The following is a 17,568-nucleotide window of genomic DNA, read 5'->3' on the forward strand; positions in this document are numbered from 1 at the left end:
AGTGGGCAATTGTAAGAGCTGATCATTTGTTCTGCTGCCCATTACACCATGACGCAGGTTCTTGACGGCTCGGTTCTCCGAGCTCTGTTTTCTTCTCATTAGCCCTTACACGAGCACGCGCCATGTTGAAACCTGTGGAACCTATTGGCGTCTCTCACCACCAACACCCTCCTCCACAGACGACGAGCCCTTGAAGAATTCGTGGCAGTCCCCGCACATCCGCAGGTTCTGATGCGATGAGTTTAGTGTTATCTCAGTAGTTTAGGTAGTTTAAGATCAACTTAGTCTTTATGCTACAAACATAACATCTTCGGGTTAATCTTTTTATATGAAACGAGAACAAAAGTGCAAGAGAAGTGTTATGCATATATGGATCTGCCGTATAGATGAGTTAAACTGTAAGCGAATTTTAGAGGTAAGATCTTGCAGCAAATGTATTCATCACATAGAAAAATGCAAATGTATTCCTTCCTCGTTTTGTGTACAGAAAGGGATTAGCCCTGCTTTATAAGAAACAAGCCCTGAAGCTTGACAGCCAAGGTTAACGTGCACTCAAGTACAACAAACAAATCCAACCAAACTGAGCTTCAGATGATGTTGCTGAGCTCCCCTGTCTCCCTCAGTCCATTTATACTCCGAAGAAGCTGTGGTTGAAGAATTCTTGGAAGGACAGCCTTTTCACTGAAAGCATGTGTGTGAGACTGTTAGCTGTATTCTGCAGATGTTTAGGACTTTTGATTAGTGGGAGGTATCAATTATCAGAACCCGTGACAGACCTGGATTAGCGCACAGTAGTCTGGTGCATATATTAACAGAATCAGGATGCAAGCTGGACAACAAAGGTTTCGAGAACGAAAGAGATGTACTTGTGTTTATGCATTGAAGTAACTGAAAGAGGTAAGGAAGCTGCCAATGAGAACTGTTGCATATTCAAACAAAATAAGCAAGTTTGACAAGCTAAAGACTATGCCTCTGTTTGGTACAATTGAAACTTATGGACTTTGCTAAAAATAGTCTTTTGCTGAAAGTTGCTTATGACTTTTGACTATTGACTTTTACGAGAAATTTTATATTCTCTGCACACCAAAAGTCAGAAAAGCCACTTTCAGCCCGCTTATCAGCTTTTAGTTTATTTCATCAGAAGTTAACTTTTCAGCTTCTACCACGAAATGGCGGATAGCTGGACATTGCTATACCTGGACATTGCTTCTACCACGAAATGGCGGATAGCCATTCAAGAGCTCAAATAGGATTGCACCGATACTCCACATATCTACCTGCGCACAAGAGATGCTCAGATTTCTCTGATTTGCAGTGGACAAGAAAGTTAGCCATGTGAGCGCATCTGTCATCATACCTTTTCATCGTACTTTTGAAATAGCATGACTTCTGGGGCCATGTACAAACAAGAACCACAAGCTATGTCTGCATACTCCCCAGGACGAAGAACCCTGGTAAAACAGCACATCGTATATCTTTTTAGATGATGAATCCCGACCTCTGTATCCATAGATGCACACAGCCGTAGCACTTCTTATATCTTTTGTGACTCATCACATTTTTTGCTATCGTTGTAACATTGTTGATACACTTGATTTAGAGAGTATCTAACATTTGTCAATTCATACAAAGACTATCCAGTATGGGTGATTCGTAGATGCCAACTGTTGGTCTACAACAGTGGTTAGAGCTGCACCTTGCAAGGCCAAAATCAGATATCTTGAGGATCGCATCGCTGTCAGGAGAAGAGAGAAGGATATTCTGCAACATTGGAAAGTCGCATTAGTTACTGAAATTGTTGATTGACCTCAGTTAGGAACACACAGATAAGAAAAGAGGATTCACTCCCTGGACCTGAGGTTTCAAGTCCCGGTGGACGACGTTGTGCTGGCGCAGCACTTGTAAACCAGCTCCTGCCACAAGGGGCAAGCACCGTCTCTCACACATCACATGGTGTGGTAACAACAAAATGTTTTGCTACTAGTGGCAGCAGGATGCTGCTACCAACCAGAAGTTAATTCCAGGAACAATCGAGTGAGTAATCGTTCATGAATTACCGATTTGTTTCATGAAATTTCTGGCCACGCGCTCCTCTACCATCCCGTTGCGCTCGATGTAGGCCGCCAGGTCCCCTCCCTCGCACAGCTCCAGGACGAGGTACAGGCAGCTCTGGGTCTGAGACAAATGAACACTTGGGTTGGTACTCGATAACTAAGGAGAGAAGAGAGAGTGGGGCTGGACCTGGATGACATCGATGAGGCGGATGATGTTAGGGTGGCTGACGGCGGCGAGGAAGCGGACTTCGCAGTCGAGGCTGTCGCGGAGGCGGGCGGGGAGGCTGGCCAGTCGCACCTGCTTCACGGCCACGGGCGCGCCGGTCGCCCGCGACACTGCGCGCCACACCGCCGTGGACGGCGGGCGCCCGCCCAGGCGCTCCCGCAGCTCGTAGCCGTCGAGCGTCGCCGGCGCCTGCTCCTCCGCCGTGTCGGTGCTCGCCATCGCGAAAAGGACTCTAAGGGACAGCGTAGCGTAGCAAACCGGACGGGGCACGGTCGGTTTCTCTTACAAGTGTAGCAGAACAAGCAAACCACGCCGAGAAGGAACAGCCCAAGGCCTCAAGCCCAACTTTTTGTGGTTCTCAAGTTTCAGAAATTCGACAGCAGGTGCGCAATGGATTCAGAAACTTAGATTCATAAAAAGACAAACATATATATATATATATATATATATATATATATATATATATATTTCATGCAAAATTGTTGGGATACATGAACCAGAAGCAACTGGCGGAAACAAGTACACAAAAACTATAGCACTTTATACTGCTTGCAAGCTATCTTAATACAAGTATTTCTTAATGCCTGTCTGTGTTTGCCCTTTCAGCGTTGCATTGTCCACAACTCCCCCAGTATACGTACTACTTTATGAGAAACAGAAACACACATCAATCGGGCATAACATACACGCAAGCACCCCACATACATATGTATGTATGTATGTACAAAAAATTCTACATTAGCATCCTAGCAACCAATCGTAGCCTCGTAATCTGGAGGGAAAGCTCTAGGCTGTTTCACATGGTTTTATGGAACCTTGTTATTCTATCGCTGCGATTTCTTTTGCATCTTTGCTTTCGAATGCCGATTGGCTACCTTGGAAACCTACAAAAATATGCAGCACTATATAAGGCCACCACCTTAAACACAGACACCCAAATACTCCGCCTTATGTTTTTTTCTCAATTGTAGTATATATATAAAAAGAACCTATGGTCTATAGAGGTTGGACTTTCTTCTCTCAGTTATGATTCTTATGAAGAGGCAAATGGCAACACAATATCCTTTGTTTTTTGAAAAAAATGTGCGATATCCTTTGTAATAAGAAGTTCATTCATGCACGCTATATCTAAAACAGATACTAACTGTAGGAGCCATTTTCCGCCAATGCATAGCAAACATAAAAGTAGGAAGAATGTACCTGAACATGCCGTAATATATCTTCCAGTTCTATAGTAATCTCTGAGAAAGAGGGACGCACGTTAGGATTTTCATCCCAGCACTGTCGAATCAATTTAGACAGTCCCGGATGCACCCATGAGGGGATCTCCAAGCGCATTCCCTAACAATCAAGGAGCAAAGCTTAGTGTTTTCCCTTCATCCTTGTGCATCCACTGCTAATAGCTGACCGTTCAATATGAATTTGCTTCCTCTCCAGCATGTAATTTGGTGTGGAGCTTATTGGCATCGATACATACCTGCCTTACTCCCAATGCTGCTTGCAAGGGTGTCAGATTTTCGTATGGGATCTATATAGCAGAAGTAAGGCTAGGTGTCACCTTTAACCGAAGTTTATAAATGTTTGAACAACTCAAGACTAGTAAAAACTGGACGCAACATCATGATTTACCTTTGAAGTGACCAATTCCCATAGAACAACAGCAAAGCTGAAGACATCTGCCTTATGATTATAAGGCTTATGGTTTATTACCTGGTACAACAATCAACTGTAATCAACACACTGCACATACAAAATATCTCTACTTGCACAGAAAAAACTGTCTTATGATGGCAGATTTTGTATTCTGTTGCCCCAACAAGTGCAATACATAAAATAAATCACGCTCAATACCTGAGGTTTAGACACTTAAATTTTGGGAATTCGCCTAGGATTCAGTCCAAATTTAAGATAAATCCCAAACAAATCTATCTAAACATTTAAAGGTAGGATCAGCATTTTCTAGGCTTGCATGCAGTGAAAAATAACAGTGCACATATGCATATGCGCATGTGTCTCTGTCTTGTGAGATGAGCTTGTGAAACATCTCATGAGTGAACAAAAAGGATGCCAAAGACATTCGGTGTTGCAGTACAAAAGCTGCATTGATCAATTACAGGCATTGGATAAGTCTTCAGAAGAAAAATGGAGGACAAGGAGACAAAGGGACCAACACACCTCAGGTGCCATCCATCTGTAGGTACCAGTTTCGGCAGTCATCTCTCCCTCTTGAGATACCCTTGAGACACCAAAGTCGGCAATCTTTACAACCTATTTTCAGAAACCGTCAAAGCTTTATCAACCTTGAATTGATAACTACATGACTTCAATACAATAGGCATACTTGAGTTGAACCAATTAGCAAATTGGCAGTCTTCAAGTCTCTATGGATGATGTTATTCTGGTGCAAATAATCCATCCCCTTTGAGATGCCAATAGCAATCCTAAGAATCATGGGGAGCTCCAAAGTGTTGTTTTGCTTGTGAAGAAAGTCATATAGATTACCTCCAGGCATATATTCTGAAATAAACACACACAATAACAAATATGATCTCATGAAAAGCAATTGACAGGATAAATGAATTGCCTGAAAATAAAAATCTAGACAGCTGAAACGACTTTCAATTGTCTAACCGACTGAAAAACTAAATATGAAAGCACACGATCAAATACATATGGCATAGGGACCCTTTTTGGGGATGGAATCAGGATCATGACAGTAGCACGAGCAAATAGAGTTGGCATATACAAACATAGAAAGGATCATGTAACTATATTTACAACTGAAATTCAGTTAGATAACTGGATCATATTCTCATGCAAGTTCCAACTACTAATGACTAGCACCTCTCTTGTTCCAACACAAATATTGTTTTTATGGTAACTTAAGAAGAGTTTAGTTGATAATACATATTGCTTTATAGTGAAAGGAGGTCTGGAAAACGTCTATATGCAAAGCAAGATAACATAATCCATTTTCTTTTACTGCTAATCAACCATGCAATTAGCAGTGAACTCATCGAAACTAACATCCCAAGTCAAATAGCAATGATGTATGTCTCACCAAACGCAATATCAATATAATAGCTCTGTTTCATACTGCAGTATAACCATAGCAAAACATTTTCTAGTTGCAGCAAAAACAGGAAAGTTTAACTCACAAAGCTATCCATATCTAAATATCACAGAACTTTCATTTTAATTTACAAAATACAATTTAACATAACATGGGAAACAAAGACTTATTAACATTCATGAAGTAACTAGCAAATCATAGGGTATTTGAAGGATGGACACTTGGACAGAGACCTGGCGATCCGATAGAAACAAAGCAGCAAGAATCATCTGATGAGACATATCTTGTGCTATGTTCCACTATGGAGTAGATATTCATGTGTGAATGTAATAAGCAAATGTAATGATCTGAACTTCCCTCTAGGTATAACCTCCTGAAGTTCCTACCAAAATGATATAGAGACAGGAGTTATTCCCCTGTCTTTCAAGCTCTAATTTTTTCATTCATCTGAAAGAGGATGAAAATAAAAATACAAAATCTAAAATGTGCAAAGTTATATTTATTTACATTTGATGATTAGATGGGGAAGGGAATGACAGTGAATGGCCAAGCACATGCTGGTTAGACTTAAGCATGAGCTCCAACTTCTGGCCAACAATGTTACTCGCAATGTGAACATGCCAAAAAACAAGAGCACTCTTATCTGAGTCTGGAGCAACAAGGACAATCACACAGATTCAAATAGCAACACACAGGATTTTCAACAACATTAATGTCACCTGTAACAATGAGATACTTCCTCTGCTTTGTGCATGCCCCGTAAAATCGAACGACATTTTCATGATTAACACTCCTGGGAATAACCTCACTGTGTTAGAATTATCCGATATTGAATTATTCCTCATCTCATTATGTGTCCCAGAGATTAAATAAGAAAGCTTACCTTAATATCATTATTTCTTGTAAAAACTCCACCTTTGAAGAATCGTTAACATGCTCGGTTCTGAGGAATTTTATTGCAACATCCACACCATGATAAGTTCCTCGATATCTGCAGACGAGAACACAGATGAGACGTCTCCAGAAGTCACAGTACAGCTGGGCTCTTGTCTATGTTTCATGATATTGTCACCGTGTTAACCCTTTACCTATTAAATGATGCATGCAAAGGGCATGAACCCACACTATTAATTGAGTTGCAACTGTCGCTCTAAACAATTAACTTCATATTTATCATAGTATTCCTAATTAGTGCTATATTGTTCTTACAGGTCGCCAGAAGATCCAGATGCAATCTTCTCCTTAATTTGCAATAAACTCCTGTCGAAATCCGAATCTCCAATCTTCTCTTGCAGCTCAAGTATTCTCTCTGAGGCTGCGGAATTTGTTGGATTAGACAAGGAGGCCTACAAACCACACGAATTTAATGCTGTAAGGAGAAGGTTAAGCATGTCTTTTTTTGGTCTCATAGTGATGACTGGAATTACGAACAAGCATGAGGATGTTCCTAACAAGGCAAACATTTCTGGATGCTAAGTGCAAGTAAGACAATACAGAAAGAAAGCAGCATACATGATTGCGTGCCGCTGTCTCCTTGAGATTTTGTAGCAAACCATCTGTCTCCTGCAAGCAGTGTTGGGAAATGTTTGTACTCAAGAACTTCATGAAAGAAAAAGCAGCATAATTTATTGATGCTTCAATCTTCATACAAATCTACAGGGCACACTAATAACCAAGCTGCCAGATAGAGCAGTTAAGAACTTAAGATGTAAACCCTCAATCTTAAATCAGAATGACTTCTGTTACTTTGTCCTACAAAGTAGGGACTCCAAGTTGATGAATAAATTTCCAGGTTTCCAACACTTGGCCCATTTTCACAGGATATGTCCCCTTTTATGAATTCTTCGTAAATTATGTATCTATTCTGCAGACTTAAATAACTATCAGAAAAAAGGGAACCACACCCTTTTGCCCCCTCCGAGAAGATATCACTTGGGAATAAGATACCCTATTCTGGTATGCTTAGTACGAAATATGCATCTTGTTAAAAATAACTAGGGGAAATGCATATACTTTGTATTCTTTGCCAACTGAAATCGTAAACAACTATTTGTCTAATTCAAAAGCTTTGTTCTGTAAAAAAATCAATATCTTTCATGGTAAGTTCCCAAAATAAAGAAGGAAACCATACAGTTCCAAAATGTGTCAATAAACAAAGCTAGCACTGCAAACATGACCCAGGTTTACCTCTGTATCCCAGCCATCAACAACAAACACGTCCAAACAAAAGCCATCTGTTGTTGAGAAAACATGAGCTTCACGAATATTCAATCCAAGTTCAGACAGCAACGCAGATAGCTGTAAAACAACAGTTCACAACTAAGAAAAGAAATGATACAAGTCATCTGCAAAGGCATGTATTCATCGGAAGTCTAAATAGGAAAAAAAACACATAGCACATGGAATGGTGTTCTTAGTTTACCTGACTAAGGAGCTTTGGCTTGTCGATGGTAGAAAAAATAACTTCATGAAGACGGAGGATTTGCACATCTCTCCTATGGAAATTTCGAATGTCAGTTTCAACAGTGTTATGAACCAGACCACTAAAGATTATTGCTCAAGCAGTTCAAAAGGATGATTTGCCAAAAGGAAGCACTCAAGACTGCACTCGCCAAACCGGTTTGAAATAGCACAACGAAGTAAATATAAAAGCAGTTGAGGAAGACAAGATAATCATTTCAAAGAAATGTGCTGAATTGCTACGGTTTAACCTTGAGAGCAAAGGTTCATAATCCACAAAATTCAACCATCAGAGCATGGCACCACTAGCCCAGATTACAGATCATTGCACTAATGCTGACTATAAAGGGTAACCTTCCACACCAAAGTCGGCTCTTATCCGACTTATGGTTGCAGATAGCTCTGTTCAGAAACCGAAGCATGGTAGAACCTTCTGTGATCTATCACGTTACCAGCGCGAAACAAACATTCAATCAAAGATTTAAAGATCAAAACTAAAGCATAGATTATCTTTTTTAGCTGAACAGATGACAGAGTTGCACCTTCAGATTGAGACAGATGGATGAAAATAACTAGGTCACAATGCAATACAAGTGGCACTCATATGGCTTGGAGGCTAAGTGTAATAACTTTGAGCTAGAGAAAGACCTTGCAGAACTGGCCTCAGAGTCATCCAAACCTTTTCTTCTCTCTAAACTCAGGTCTCCCATCATCCTTTCGTATGGCTCAGATCCTCTGAATTCACCATCTCTGTCCAATATGTAGAAACATGCTCTTTAACAAACATGCACACCTTGATATATTTAAAAGAGGTCTCATTTATCATTTAAAAAAAAAAATCTTGTCGAATGTTGAAGACAGATTGACTCTACGTCTCTACTTGAACCAAAAGTGAGACCCCCAGGGGGTCAACCATATATTGCAAAGTGCGTTGGTTATAGCATATACCTGAGAGTCGAAGTGAGAGAGCCCCCACAATTACCGTTTTCCCTCGGAGACGAACCTTGTGGCTTGTCTTCTGAGTCCGCCGAAACCTGGATGCACTGGTTATAGAGGAGGAGCACAATTTCAGTGTAAACTGCGAACGTTCCAAAAGCAACTCTCTCTCGCGCGCTTGCTTGCGCTTTTCAGTGTATTCAGCCGGTGTGAAAAGACAAAAAGCAGACGATAAAAAGGTTGAGAAGTGGCGAGTGCCGCTCACGGCTCACCCTCAAGAAACGGACATGGAAGACCGGCCGCTTGTCAGGGTCGGCGCACTCGTTGAGAATCCTGCGGTGCAGCAGCACGTCCTCCGCCTTGTCGACGTTCAAATCGATGGAATAGCTGCACCGGCGAGCACGACACAGCAAAATATCAAGTAATTGGAAGCCAACCGGTGACAGGAGAAAATAAATGAGACATGATGGTGACCTCGCCGGAAGTCTTTCGAAGTGGCGGTCGAGCTGGTCTTTGAAGTTGGGGTCGGAGGTAGCCTCCTCGTTGCCACTCTCCATGAGGCGGTCGTAGATCTCCTTCCGGACGTCGGTGTACCCGCCGCCGCCCGAGACTCCTCGCGCGATGGCGGTGGCGCCCCCGTGTGGCCAGCAGCTCTCGCCCACGCCCTCCTCCAGGTCATCCTCGTCCATCTCCGCGGCGCCGCGCTGCCGCCTACGGAGCCGCCATAGCGACGTCCACTGGGTCGGGCCTAGGGTTTAAGAGGGGCGGAGAAGGCAGCAGCGGCGTGATAGAGAGAGAGAGAGAGGGAGGGAGTCCGATTACGACGGCGAAATGGGCGGGCGGGGGATTCCGAGGGGACCTTTTGGCGGTTGCGGCAGGATCTTCTGGAGGCAGGCGGCGGCCCGGTATTTATAGAGGCCGAGAGGTAGGGGCAGTTTGGTCCTTCCCGGTGACGTCGCCGGCGGGGTGAGGTCCAATCCAAGCGGCGGAGAAGCGACGTGAGGGAAGACGAGGAGGAGCAGAGAAGAGAAGGAAGAGAAGAGGGATGACGCGGTCCTTGTGCCTGTGATTTTTTGGCGCCTGCTGATTGTTCGTGGTCGTCGCCGGATCCGCTGCGCCGGCGTGCCACACGAGTGCTCCGGCAGTGGGGTCCGTACCCGATTCGAAAACGAGCGATGGACGGAGCGGATGCGACCCTGGAGGATCCAGCGGTTGGTATCTGTTGGTGGGGCCTACAGCCGAAGTGGGGAGCTTTCCGCGAGTACGGGAGATTGGCATCGCCTCGTGCGCCGTGCCCGTTGGTCCCACGCGGCAGTGACTCCTGGAAGATTCGTCGGGCTCTCGGAATCAGATGCACGCTAAGTCAACAATCCTGTCGTCTTGCCTGTAATCAAACAACACTGACTCTTGTTAACGACAGACTTCCGGCTAATTAAATTACGAGCACGTCATTAATCAAGATTGGTTCTATTCGCGAAAAAAGGAATCAAGATTGGTTGATTCGTGAATGCCTAGTTGAGTGCTGCTCTCGTCAGTGTCCAAGGAAGAAGAAGAAATTCACTGCACAGCTGAACGCAAACAAGGGGTCCCAAGAAAGAAGTCTGTGGATAAACTAACCTGGACGTCGGCGTCAGTGACCGGAGCAACGGCGAAACTGAAGATCGCAAATGCCAAATCTTGGTTTACACCTTACAAGATTCTGCGCAGCTGGGCACAAGATACCACCCTTGACCTCACCCAGTTTCAAGCTTCGATGTGCCATGATCAACTTGAAGCTGTCTCGTATAGGTTATCTCTACGTGTGGAGCACGTTCCTGCAGGGGCGTACGGTACTGGGATCGAAAGAGGTGGACCAAACAGAGTGCATCCAAAGTCCAAACGGTGGTCGTGGGATCACCAGGCACGGCAGAACATCCAGCTGGATTCAGGATTGCAGATGCCCGTTTTGTTTCCTTCTCGTTTCGGGCCCGTTAATCTTCCAAGTTCCAGCCAGTGTTGGCAACAAAAACTTGGAATTTTGCACTACTTCCACGGCATTTGGTAGGAACGATGCAGGCTTCTGAATCTTCTCTCTCTCTCTTTTTTCTTGTCTCTAGTCCTGCAATCCAGATATATGTAAGCTTGCCAATTGGTGCCGTTTCCACGATCGATGGAGGACGATTCAGCATCTTTTTTTTAACACCCCTAGTACCACATGCTCAGCACCTGTGAGGAGAAGGAGAATCAGAATCAGAATCAGAAATCGAACGAACCGGATGGGAATGCGTCAGGCAGGCAAGTTGGCACTAGTATCATATCATTCCGTGCACTTGATGGTTGCGGGCATCACCGGATCGAGACGGCATGCCAAGCCAACCTCCTCTCCTCATTGGCGCCCTAACCAAGTGTAACCACTGCCTATGTTATAACTGCACTAGAGCTTCACGGCAAGAGATTAAAAGTAAACAGCAAGTTGTCAGTCGACAGCTCCTAGTTAATTTTAAAGTTATCGTCGGCACGGACTTCATTGTTCGTCAAGTGACACAGATTAAGAAACTAACAAAGTAGCAAGGTGTGAGTCGACAGCTCCTAGTTAATTTTAAAGTTATCGGTGACACGGACTTAATTGTTCTTCAAGTGATACAGATTAAGAAACTAACAAAGTGAGGTCGCCACTCTGCAGGAAGCACTCGAGCAGAGATGCATCATCAAGTTGGGGAAAACAAGTTTCGGTGAAAGGGAAAAGAGAGGGAAACTAGTTTCTTGTGGGGTTGAGTTGGAACACGTTGCCCTCCACTCTGATAGTGTCTCTGGTATCGTATCTTACAATACTAACGTGACTCCTGAGAACCAATGCAGACGCACAAAGCTCCCAGCTTTGTTGCCACCACCGAGAAAGGGGTGTCCAAATTGTTACTGCCAAACTAGAAGACGGAGTATTACGTGAACCAAAAAGTAGCAGTAACTAAGGGTTCTTAGCCTTTTGGGTATGATTGCAAGATGGCCGGGTGATCCTCCTCCTCTATTCGCCTCCGGGCTCAAAAGTAGTAGGCTAAGTCTTCCAAGTTAGATTTTAATTAAGTTTTTCTTACAAAATATATCATTTATAGTTACAAAACCTATGTAGTATAAAATTATTTTCAATTGTGAATCTAATTATATAATTTTTATACACTAGATATTTTTATAATTTAATTCAATATTAATCAAATACACAAAATTTGATTTTTCTAAAAATACGTCTACTATTTCTGACGTCTGGCGAGAGGAAGCAGTACAAATGTCCCGGCAGTTGAGATCAATGCAGGATTAGGTACGAGGGGCACGGGATCAAGTGGGCAAATCGGACATCAACCGCTGATCAGAAAGAATCCACTGCCCAGTCATTTCGATAACACTATCCATATGTACGCCTTGCACTCTGCATTTGCATCAGCTGTGTGCCCTTCAACTCACCCGACCTTAAGAAACACCAGCACGATCCAAAATCCTAACCAGTCGTAAAGATTTTATCCAGTGTATACAGACCACACACCCCAACATCGTCCAACGGCCTCAGCAAATACAACTATAATGGGTTTTCAACTCATTACAGAAAACACACTACTCAATTAGAGTGGCAGAAATTTCATCAGTATGTTTCTGCATTCGGCAGTAAGGGCATAAATTGGCAACTCTTAGTGTCAGAACATCACCTAGATTATAACATAAACTACAGATGATACGTATGCTCAAACCTACTGACTCAAATGATAAAACATTATAAGTGGACAGCCTTTTTTGCCATTTTTATTCCTATTGCTTTCCATGCTTGCACCTGCCTTTCCATTAGTTAAGAACGTCAAGCATGACACATCCAAGATATTCAAATGATAGAACATCGTGATAGCAGCATAGCAATGACTTTGAAATGTACATTTTTTTCCTTGCATAAATGCTTCTTGCCAGTTTTTTTAATCCAAACAATGAAACAATGGACCAGTGCTTACATAGTGCTCATATTTTCATATTGATAGATAAATGGAAGTGGAACATTTCCATGCCACCCCAACCGCAGCATGTTTGCAAGTAGTTTAGTTGACCAGTAAGCAAGCAACATACTACTAAAGAATAGGGGAAGATTGCAAAGCACGCTGAAAAAAAGAACAAAATAAACAAACAAAATGAGGCGCCCCAAGAAAACAAAGGAACGTCACTATGTTGCTCCAACTCTGGTCAGTTTATAGATAGTTGACCATCTAGAAAAGGGATGTATAAGGACTTCATATCCTTATCAATCATAACTGCACAAACAAATGGAGTTCCACAGTTCAAGAAAGTCAGGACTTTTGAAATAGCTGACATTGGTGGCATAGCTTTCTAAGATGCAGGACTCTTTGAAAACTCCACACTACCAAACATCAAGAATTTCTACTGTATTAGGGCTGAGGCACGTTGTTCAGATCTGGAGTTTTGACGACATGGACATTCAAAAACAGCAAATAGGAATTACAAAGTACTGTCTAACAAAAATCATACATCATCTTTGATCTTTGGGATCACTCAACAAATCTTTCATAGTTTTTTGGTTAGGATCTTGCTTTGGGCCTAAGGCCTTTGTAACATCTTGTACAAACTTCCTTTATAATGAAAATAGAAAAAAACCAGTAAGGGACTCCCCTGCTGTTCCGGTCAAAAAACAGATCGTAGGACACCATAAAATTAATACTTGAGAAAGCAACCAAAAGTGCAAACAGGACATAGGCTCTTCTCACACAACTCCACCAAAATTGGTGAAGTTTGGCTCAATAGCAATATCATGGAATGGCAGATATCTAACAATATGTACCAAGGGCCCTCAGGTGTTCTTACTGGATGTGTATTTTCCAGATTCGGAATCAGTGAAAGACTTCTAAAACTATGCCAAATGATTAACTGTGCACTAGTTGATTCAGACGGAAATGCGAGGTTTCAACACATAAGAGCTCCCTCCACTACTAACATGTTAGATGTACGATCACAAAATATAAACATTCAAGAACAAAGATCTACTTCGCAGACACTTTTGAGTTAACAATGCAACAAAAATCACCAAGTACAGTCTACAAACAAAATTACATGTTACACTTCAAAGTCTTCAACAGTCAGCTTTAGATAAGAACTACACCTAATGTGCTCGCTGATAAAAAAATATATATTATTACCATTACCACCACATCACTCCGCGGTTGCCTACTTAGCTACCAATATCAATAATCTTTTTGTCAGACCATACCAATGAAGCTACCCTACAGCAAATGTCTAAAATATTAATGTAACTTCAATTTTCCCAAGGACTTCACCTTCATGCAGTTTCATGCTTCGCACCCTCTGTTGTGAATCCATTGCACACCATGTTGTATATATGTTTATTGTTGACTGAACAAGCAATATAAAATGAATAGTGGGCTTAAGGTATACATGGAAACTTATTGTTAGCAGTAATGCATCCCATAGGACACAACAAAGATATAAGCTTGTGTTATATTCCTTTAACATCCTTGATAATTGTCGATGAGATAGTTCACACTGAACTGCAGAAGTTGTGCAAATGGTAGTCCACATAAGGCACTCCACGTCCAAGAGCACATCCCAACTTCAAACAAATGGAACTAAAGAGTTAATGATCTTGTTTACAAAATTCAGTTTCAAAATAAGGCTGAGAACCACATGATAGTCACAACAGTGCACTTGAAAAGAAAAAAAATCAAAAGATCGATTTTGCAAAAGGAACAAACATGAGTCAGAATAGCAGCAACTCAAACTCTCAAACTAGCTAGTGCTGAGAGGTGGACCCAAAAATCATGTCTATTGGGATCACTCCCTTCTTTGTAAAAATACAAAAGATATATGTCAATGCAATTTTCATTCTGGCACTTGCCACCCACACCCAGAATATGGACCTGCCACTGTAGCTAGGGATGCAGGTGGGGCAAACCTACAGCCCAATCTCACTTGGTAGCTCACTTTTCTATGCATGGTCCTCATTAGAGGTAAATCAGAAGAGCTAGGACAGGTCAACAGATCGGCCGAGCCCAGGTGCATCCATAAGACCATAACAGTAGTGCTCGATCAAAGTAGTGCACTAGAACTAGGACACAGCTACATCTTGTTACTATTTATTCTGTGGTTCCCAAGGATCCCAACTTTATATATTAATTGATAAATCAAAACTAATACAAATAGATAATCAAAGGACTAATGAATCAATTCACTGGTGAACCTCAACTAAATAAGCATCAAATTAAAGAGAACTAGAAGTGAAGGAGTGACGAGACAGCTTATGACAGTACTCAAAAACCAGAGAACGTGCGTGTAGCGCAGTGGTAAGACCTCCAGTTGCGGGGCTACCGGCTAGGGCTCGAACCCTGGTTCTCACAAATAAAAGGCCCCTCACTAAGATAACCGCTTTCAGTGAGTTTCTTGGGCGGCCAGCCTTCGGGGCCTTTTCCTCGACCTAGTTGCAATATCCTTCGGGACGTCTCTCCCCTTGGGTCGAGTTTTTGAGAAGCAAAAACCATTGCTAACCCCTGAGTAAGGGACAGAACCACTGGCACCCAGTCACTGTGATGAACAGCATTGACATATTAAGGTATTATGATAATCTGCCCACCTTGAATATGAATAAGCAGATTAGTTACCACACGCTAAAATTTTGCTTCTATCAAAGCAACATTTCCTCATGTAAATAAAGAACGGTCTACAGCAATTTATTGTCTGAAACAAACAACCGAAATATCTTTGAAGCGTTCCATTAATCAAGTACAACAATTAGAAGTTCTCGTCAGGCTAAACACTGTAAATAAAATGTAGGGACATATCAGTCCCCATGCATGCAGTAGATAGATGTTCCAGATCAATTAAAAATTGTAACTTGAGCGCATTTAGTCACGCACCGGACAAAGATACATTTTCCATCAGCGTCAAGGAATTGCTGTGAACCCACCATCGAGCACAAAGCCACGGTATACACCATCGCTATTCCCAGGAACACCGTCCACCCAGTCCCACTTGCCACCGCTGCTCCCCGTCTCATCCTCCTCCCACATTGCAAGCTTCCCACGCACTCGCTTTCCAGCGAACCACACCTTCCCATCACCCCCAAATACCTTCACCTTATTGTTGCCACCGGCAGCAGCAGTGGGCATGGCGTTGCCTTGTGCAGCAGCCTCACAAAGGCCAGTGAAGCAACGGTACATATTGGGCGGCATGCGCCCAGCTTCATCCCACTCCATTGTGGCCAGATCTAGGCGGAGGATGAGCACTGTGGAGCACGGCGCGTCCATGGCGAACGAGGACCTGAGGCCGCCGATCATAAGGACGCGGCGACCGGCAGCCCCGGCAAGGAGGCGGGGGCGCTTGAGGATCTCGAAGACGTCTCCCCAGGCGGCGCGCTCCACGGGAGCCCAGCCGCCCGTGAGCATGGCAAGCGGGCAGGAGAAGAGTTTCCACTGGCTGCGCCACGGGGTGCCCACGTCGCAGAGGGCGAACACGGCGGCGGCACCGGAGGCCAGTATGGGGCTCCGCGGCTTTGACGGTAGCGAGAGGGGATGCTTCATCCACTTGCCGGATCCGGACGGGGTGTAGGACAGCGCCGCGAGCTCCGTGAGGACGAGCACCGTGCCGCCCGGCCCCGCGAGGACGGTACCGTGGCGCGCCCAGGCGGATCCGAGCGGGGGCAGGAGGCGGTACGTGCCGGCGAAGGGGTTGCAGACGGCGAGCGACTTGGGCGGGTGTGCAGTCGAGGAGGACGAGGAGGAGGTGGACGGGAGGGACGGAGGCGCGGGCGATGTGGAGGTCTCGACCCAGAGGTAGAGGAGGGATGGCGAGGACGCGACAGGGGAGAAGGACTGGTAGGGGAGGAAGTGTGTGAAGGGCAGACGGAGCCAGTGGCGGCGCGCGGGGTCGAAGGCGTGGAGACAGCCGCCGCCCTCGGGGCGCGGGTGGCGGAGGAGGAGGAGGCGCAGGGAGGGGAGCGTCGCGAGGAACTGGAAGGAGAGGGTGTCGTGGAAGAGGCGCGAGACGGTGCGGCACACCACGGCGTCGCGCAGAGGCAGGCGGAGCAGAACGTTGCGGAGCGCGTCCGGCGGCAGGTGGTGGATGGGCGCGGGCGGCGACGAGTCGGAGTTGGAGGCGGCGACCGGGTTCGCCATGGTGGAAGGGTGGGGTTCGGTGGGTGGGGAAATCCACAGATGAGACGGAGGAGAGAAGAGTGGTGCGGCGGTACGGGAATTTGGGAATGCGGGGGGTGTTTTAGTCATTTCAGTCGCCGCCTTGGGTGGAGTACAATACCTACACGTCTCCTGGTTCGACCCACTGGGTGGTTTTATTCTATGCAGGTGGGTCCAGTGTCCAACGTGGGCTCGTTGTCAGTGAAACGGATGACGAAGAACCGTAGTAGGCGGTGGTGTGTTTAAAAGAGCGGTTCTTCCGTCTGACCGGAGCCGTTGCGGATGGAAATACGCGGCGCTACCTTCATTGGTTACTCCGATATCTTTAAAGTCAATGACATATGGGACCACAATCTGTGGGCCGCGAGTGTCATGACGGGGTGCGCTTTGATCCGAGTGGTAACTGATCTGGAAATCGCAAAGCTACAGAGAAAAAAGGTGGCGTGTACCTCACATTGCCTGCCAAGTAGGGTAGGAATGTGGGGAGGGCCCAGCTGTCTGCAGCGTTGGGTGGCTAATTAAAATATACGCCAACTGGGCTGTGCAACGCGTCGGTTCTTCCGGGGCGGCCCCAGCTGTCTGCAGGACCGTGTGGGACCCACGGTTTAGGCAGGCAGGCAGGCAGGCAGATCAAACAGTAGGCCTGGGCCT

The 17,568-nt window shown here is 44.6% G+C and overlaps 3 protein-coding genes across 12 annotated transcripts; all 3 read right to left on the minus strand.

Annotated features, from left to right (window-relative positions):
- Positions 1-446: 446 nt before the first annotated feature.
- LOC133888128 (serine/threonine-protein kinase STY8-like) lies at positions 447-9,776 on the minus strand. Of its 6 annotated transcripts, none has more exons than XM_062328259.1 (20): positions 9,224-9,776; positions 9,022-9,136; positions 8,762-8,856; positions 8,462-8,563; positions 7,776-7,848; positions 7,541-7,651; positions 6,866-6,916; positions 6,563-6,699; positions 6,237-6,344; positions 6,073-6,161; positions 4,622-4,797; positions 4,456-4,548; positions 3,910-3,990; positions 3,758-3,808; positions 3,481-3,621; positions 1,697-1,761; positions 1,358-1,451; positions 1,197-1,277; positions 777-888; positions 447-681 (listed from the first exon to the last, which is right to left on the minus strand). In XM_062328259.1, the coding sequence occupies exons 1-20, from the start codon at positions 9,436-9,438 to the stop codon at positions 629-631; spliced, it is 2,043 nt and encodes a 680-aa protein (XP_062184243.1). In that variant the 5' UTR covers positions 9,439-9,776; the 3' UTR covers positions 447-628. The 6 variants fall into 6 exon arrangements, with proteins under 6 accessions (XP_062184243.1, XP_062184244.1, XP_062184245.1 ...); XM_062328260.1 differs by having other exon boundaries at positions 6,073-6,146; positions 9,224-9,774; XM_062328261.1 differs by lacking the exon at positions 777-888 and having other exon boundaries at positions 447-715.
- Positions 1,798-2,682, minus strand: LOC133888132 (serine/threonine-protein kinase ATG1t-like). Its single transcript, XM_062328270.1, has 3 exons — positions 2,242-2,682; positions 2,058-2,175; positions 1,798-1,913 (listed from the first exon to the last, which is right to left on the minus strand). The coding sequence occupies exons 1-3, from the start codon at positions 2,497-2,499 to the stop codon at positions 1,813-1,815; spliced, it is 477 nt and encodes a 158-aa protein (XP_062184254.1). The 5' UTR covers positions 2,500-2,682; the 3' UTR covers positions 1,798-1,812.
- Positions 9,777-9,992: 216 nt separating the features above from the next.
- Positions 9,993-16,981, minus strand: LOC133888129 (SKP1-interacting partner 15-like). Of its 5 annotated transcripts, XR_009903714.1 has the most exons (3): positions 15,643-16,981; positions 10,367-10,954; positions 9,993-10,133 (listed from the first exon to the last, which is right to left on the minus strand). XR_009903714.1 is itself a non-coding variant. In XM_062328267.1 (2 exons), the coding sequence occupies exon 1, from the start codon at positions 16,897-16,899 to the stop codon at positions 15,670-15,672; it is 1,230 nt and encodes a 409-aa protein (XP_062184251.1). In that variant the 5' UTR covers positions 16,900-16,981; the 3' UTR covers positions 14,208-14,342; positions 15,643-15,669. The 5 variants fall into 5 exon arrangements, 4 of the variants coding, with proteins under 4 accessions (XP_062184251.1, XP_062184249.1, XP_062184252.1 ...); XM_062328267.1 differs by lacking the exons at positions 9,993-10,133; positions 10,367-10,954 and adding an exon at positions 14,208-14,342; XM_062328265.1 differs by lacking the exons at positions 9,993-10,133; positions 10,367-10,954 and adding an exon at positions 15,175-15,310.
- Between the last annotated feature and the right edge of the window lie 587 nt (positions 16,982-17,568).

This window comes from Phragmites australis, chromosome 13, assembly GCF_958298935.1.
Source record: "Phragmites australis chromosome 13, lpPhrAust1.1, whole genome shotgun sequence".
NCBI classification, from domain to species: Eukaryota; Viridiplantae; Streptophyta; class Magnoliopsida; order Poales; family Poaceae; genus Phragmites; species Phragmites australis.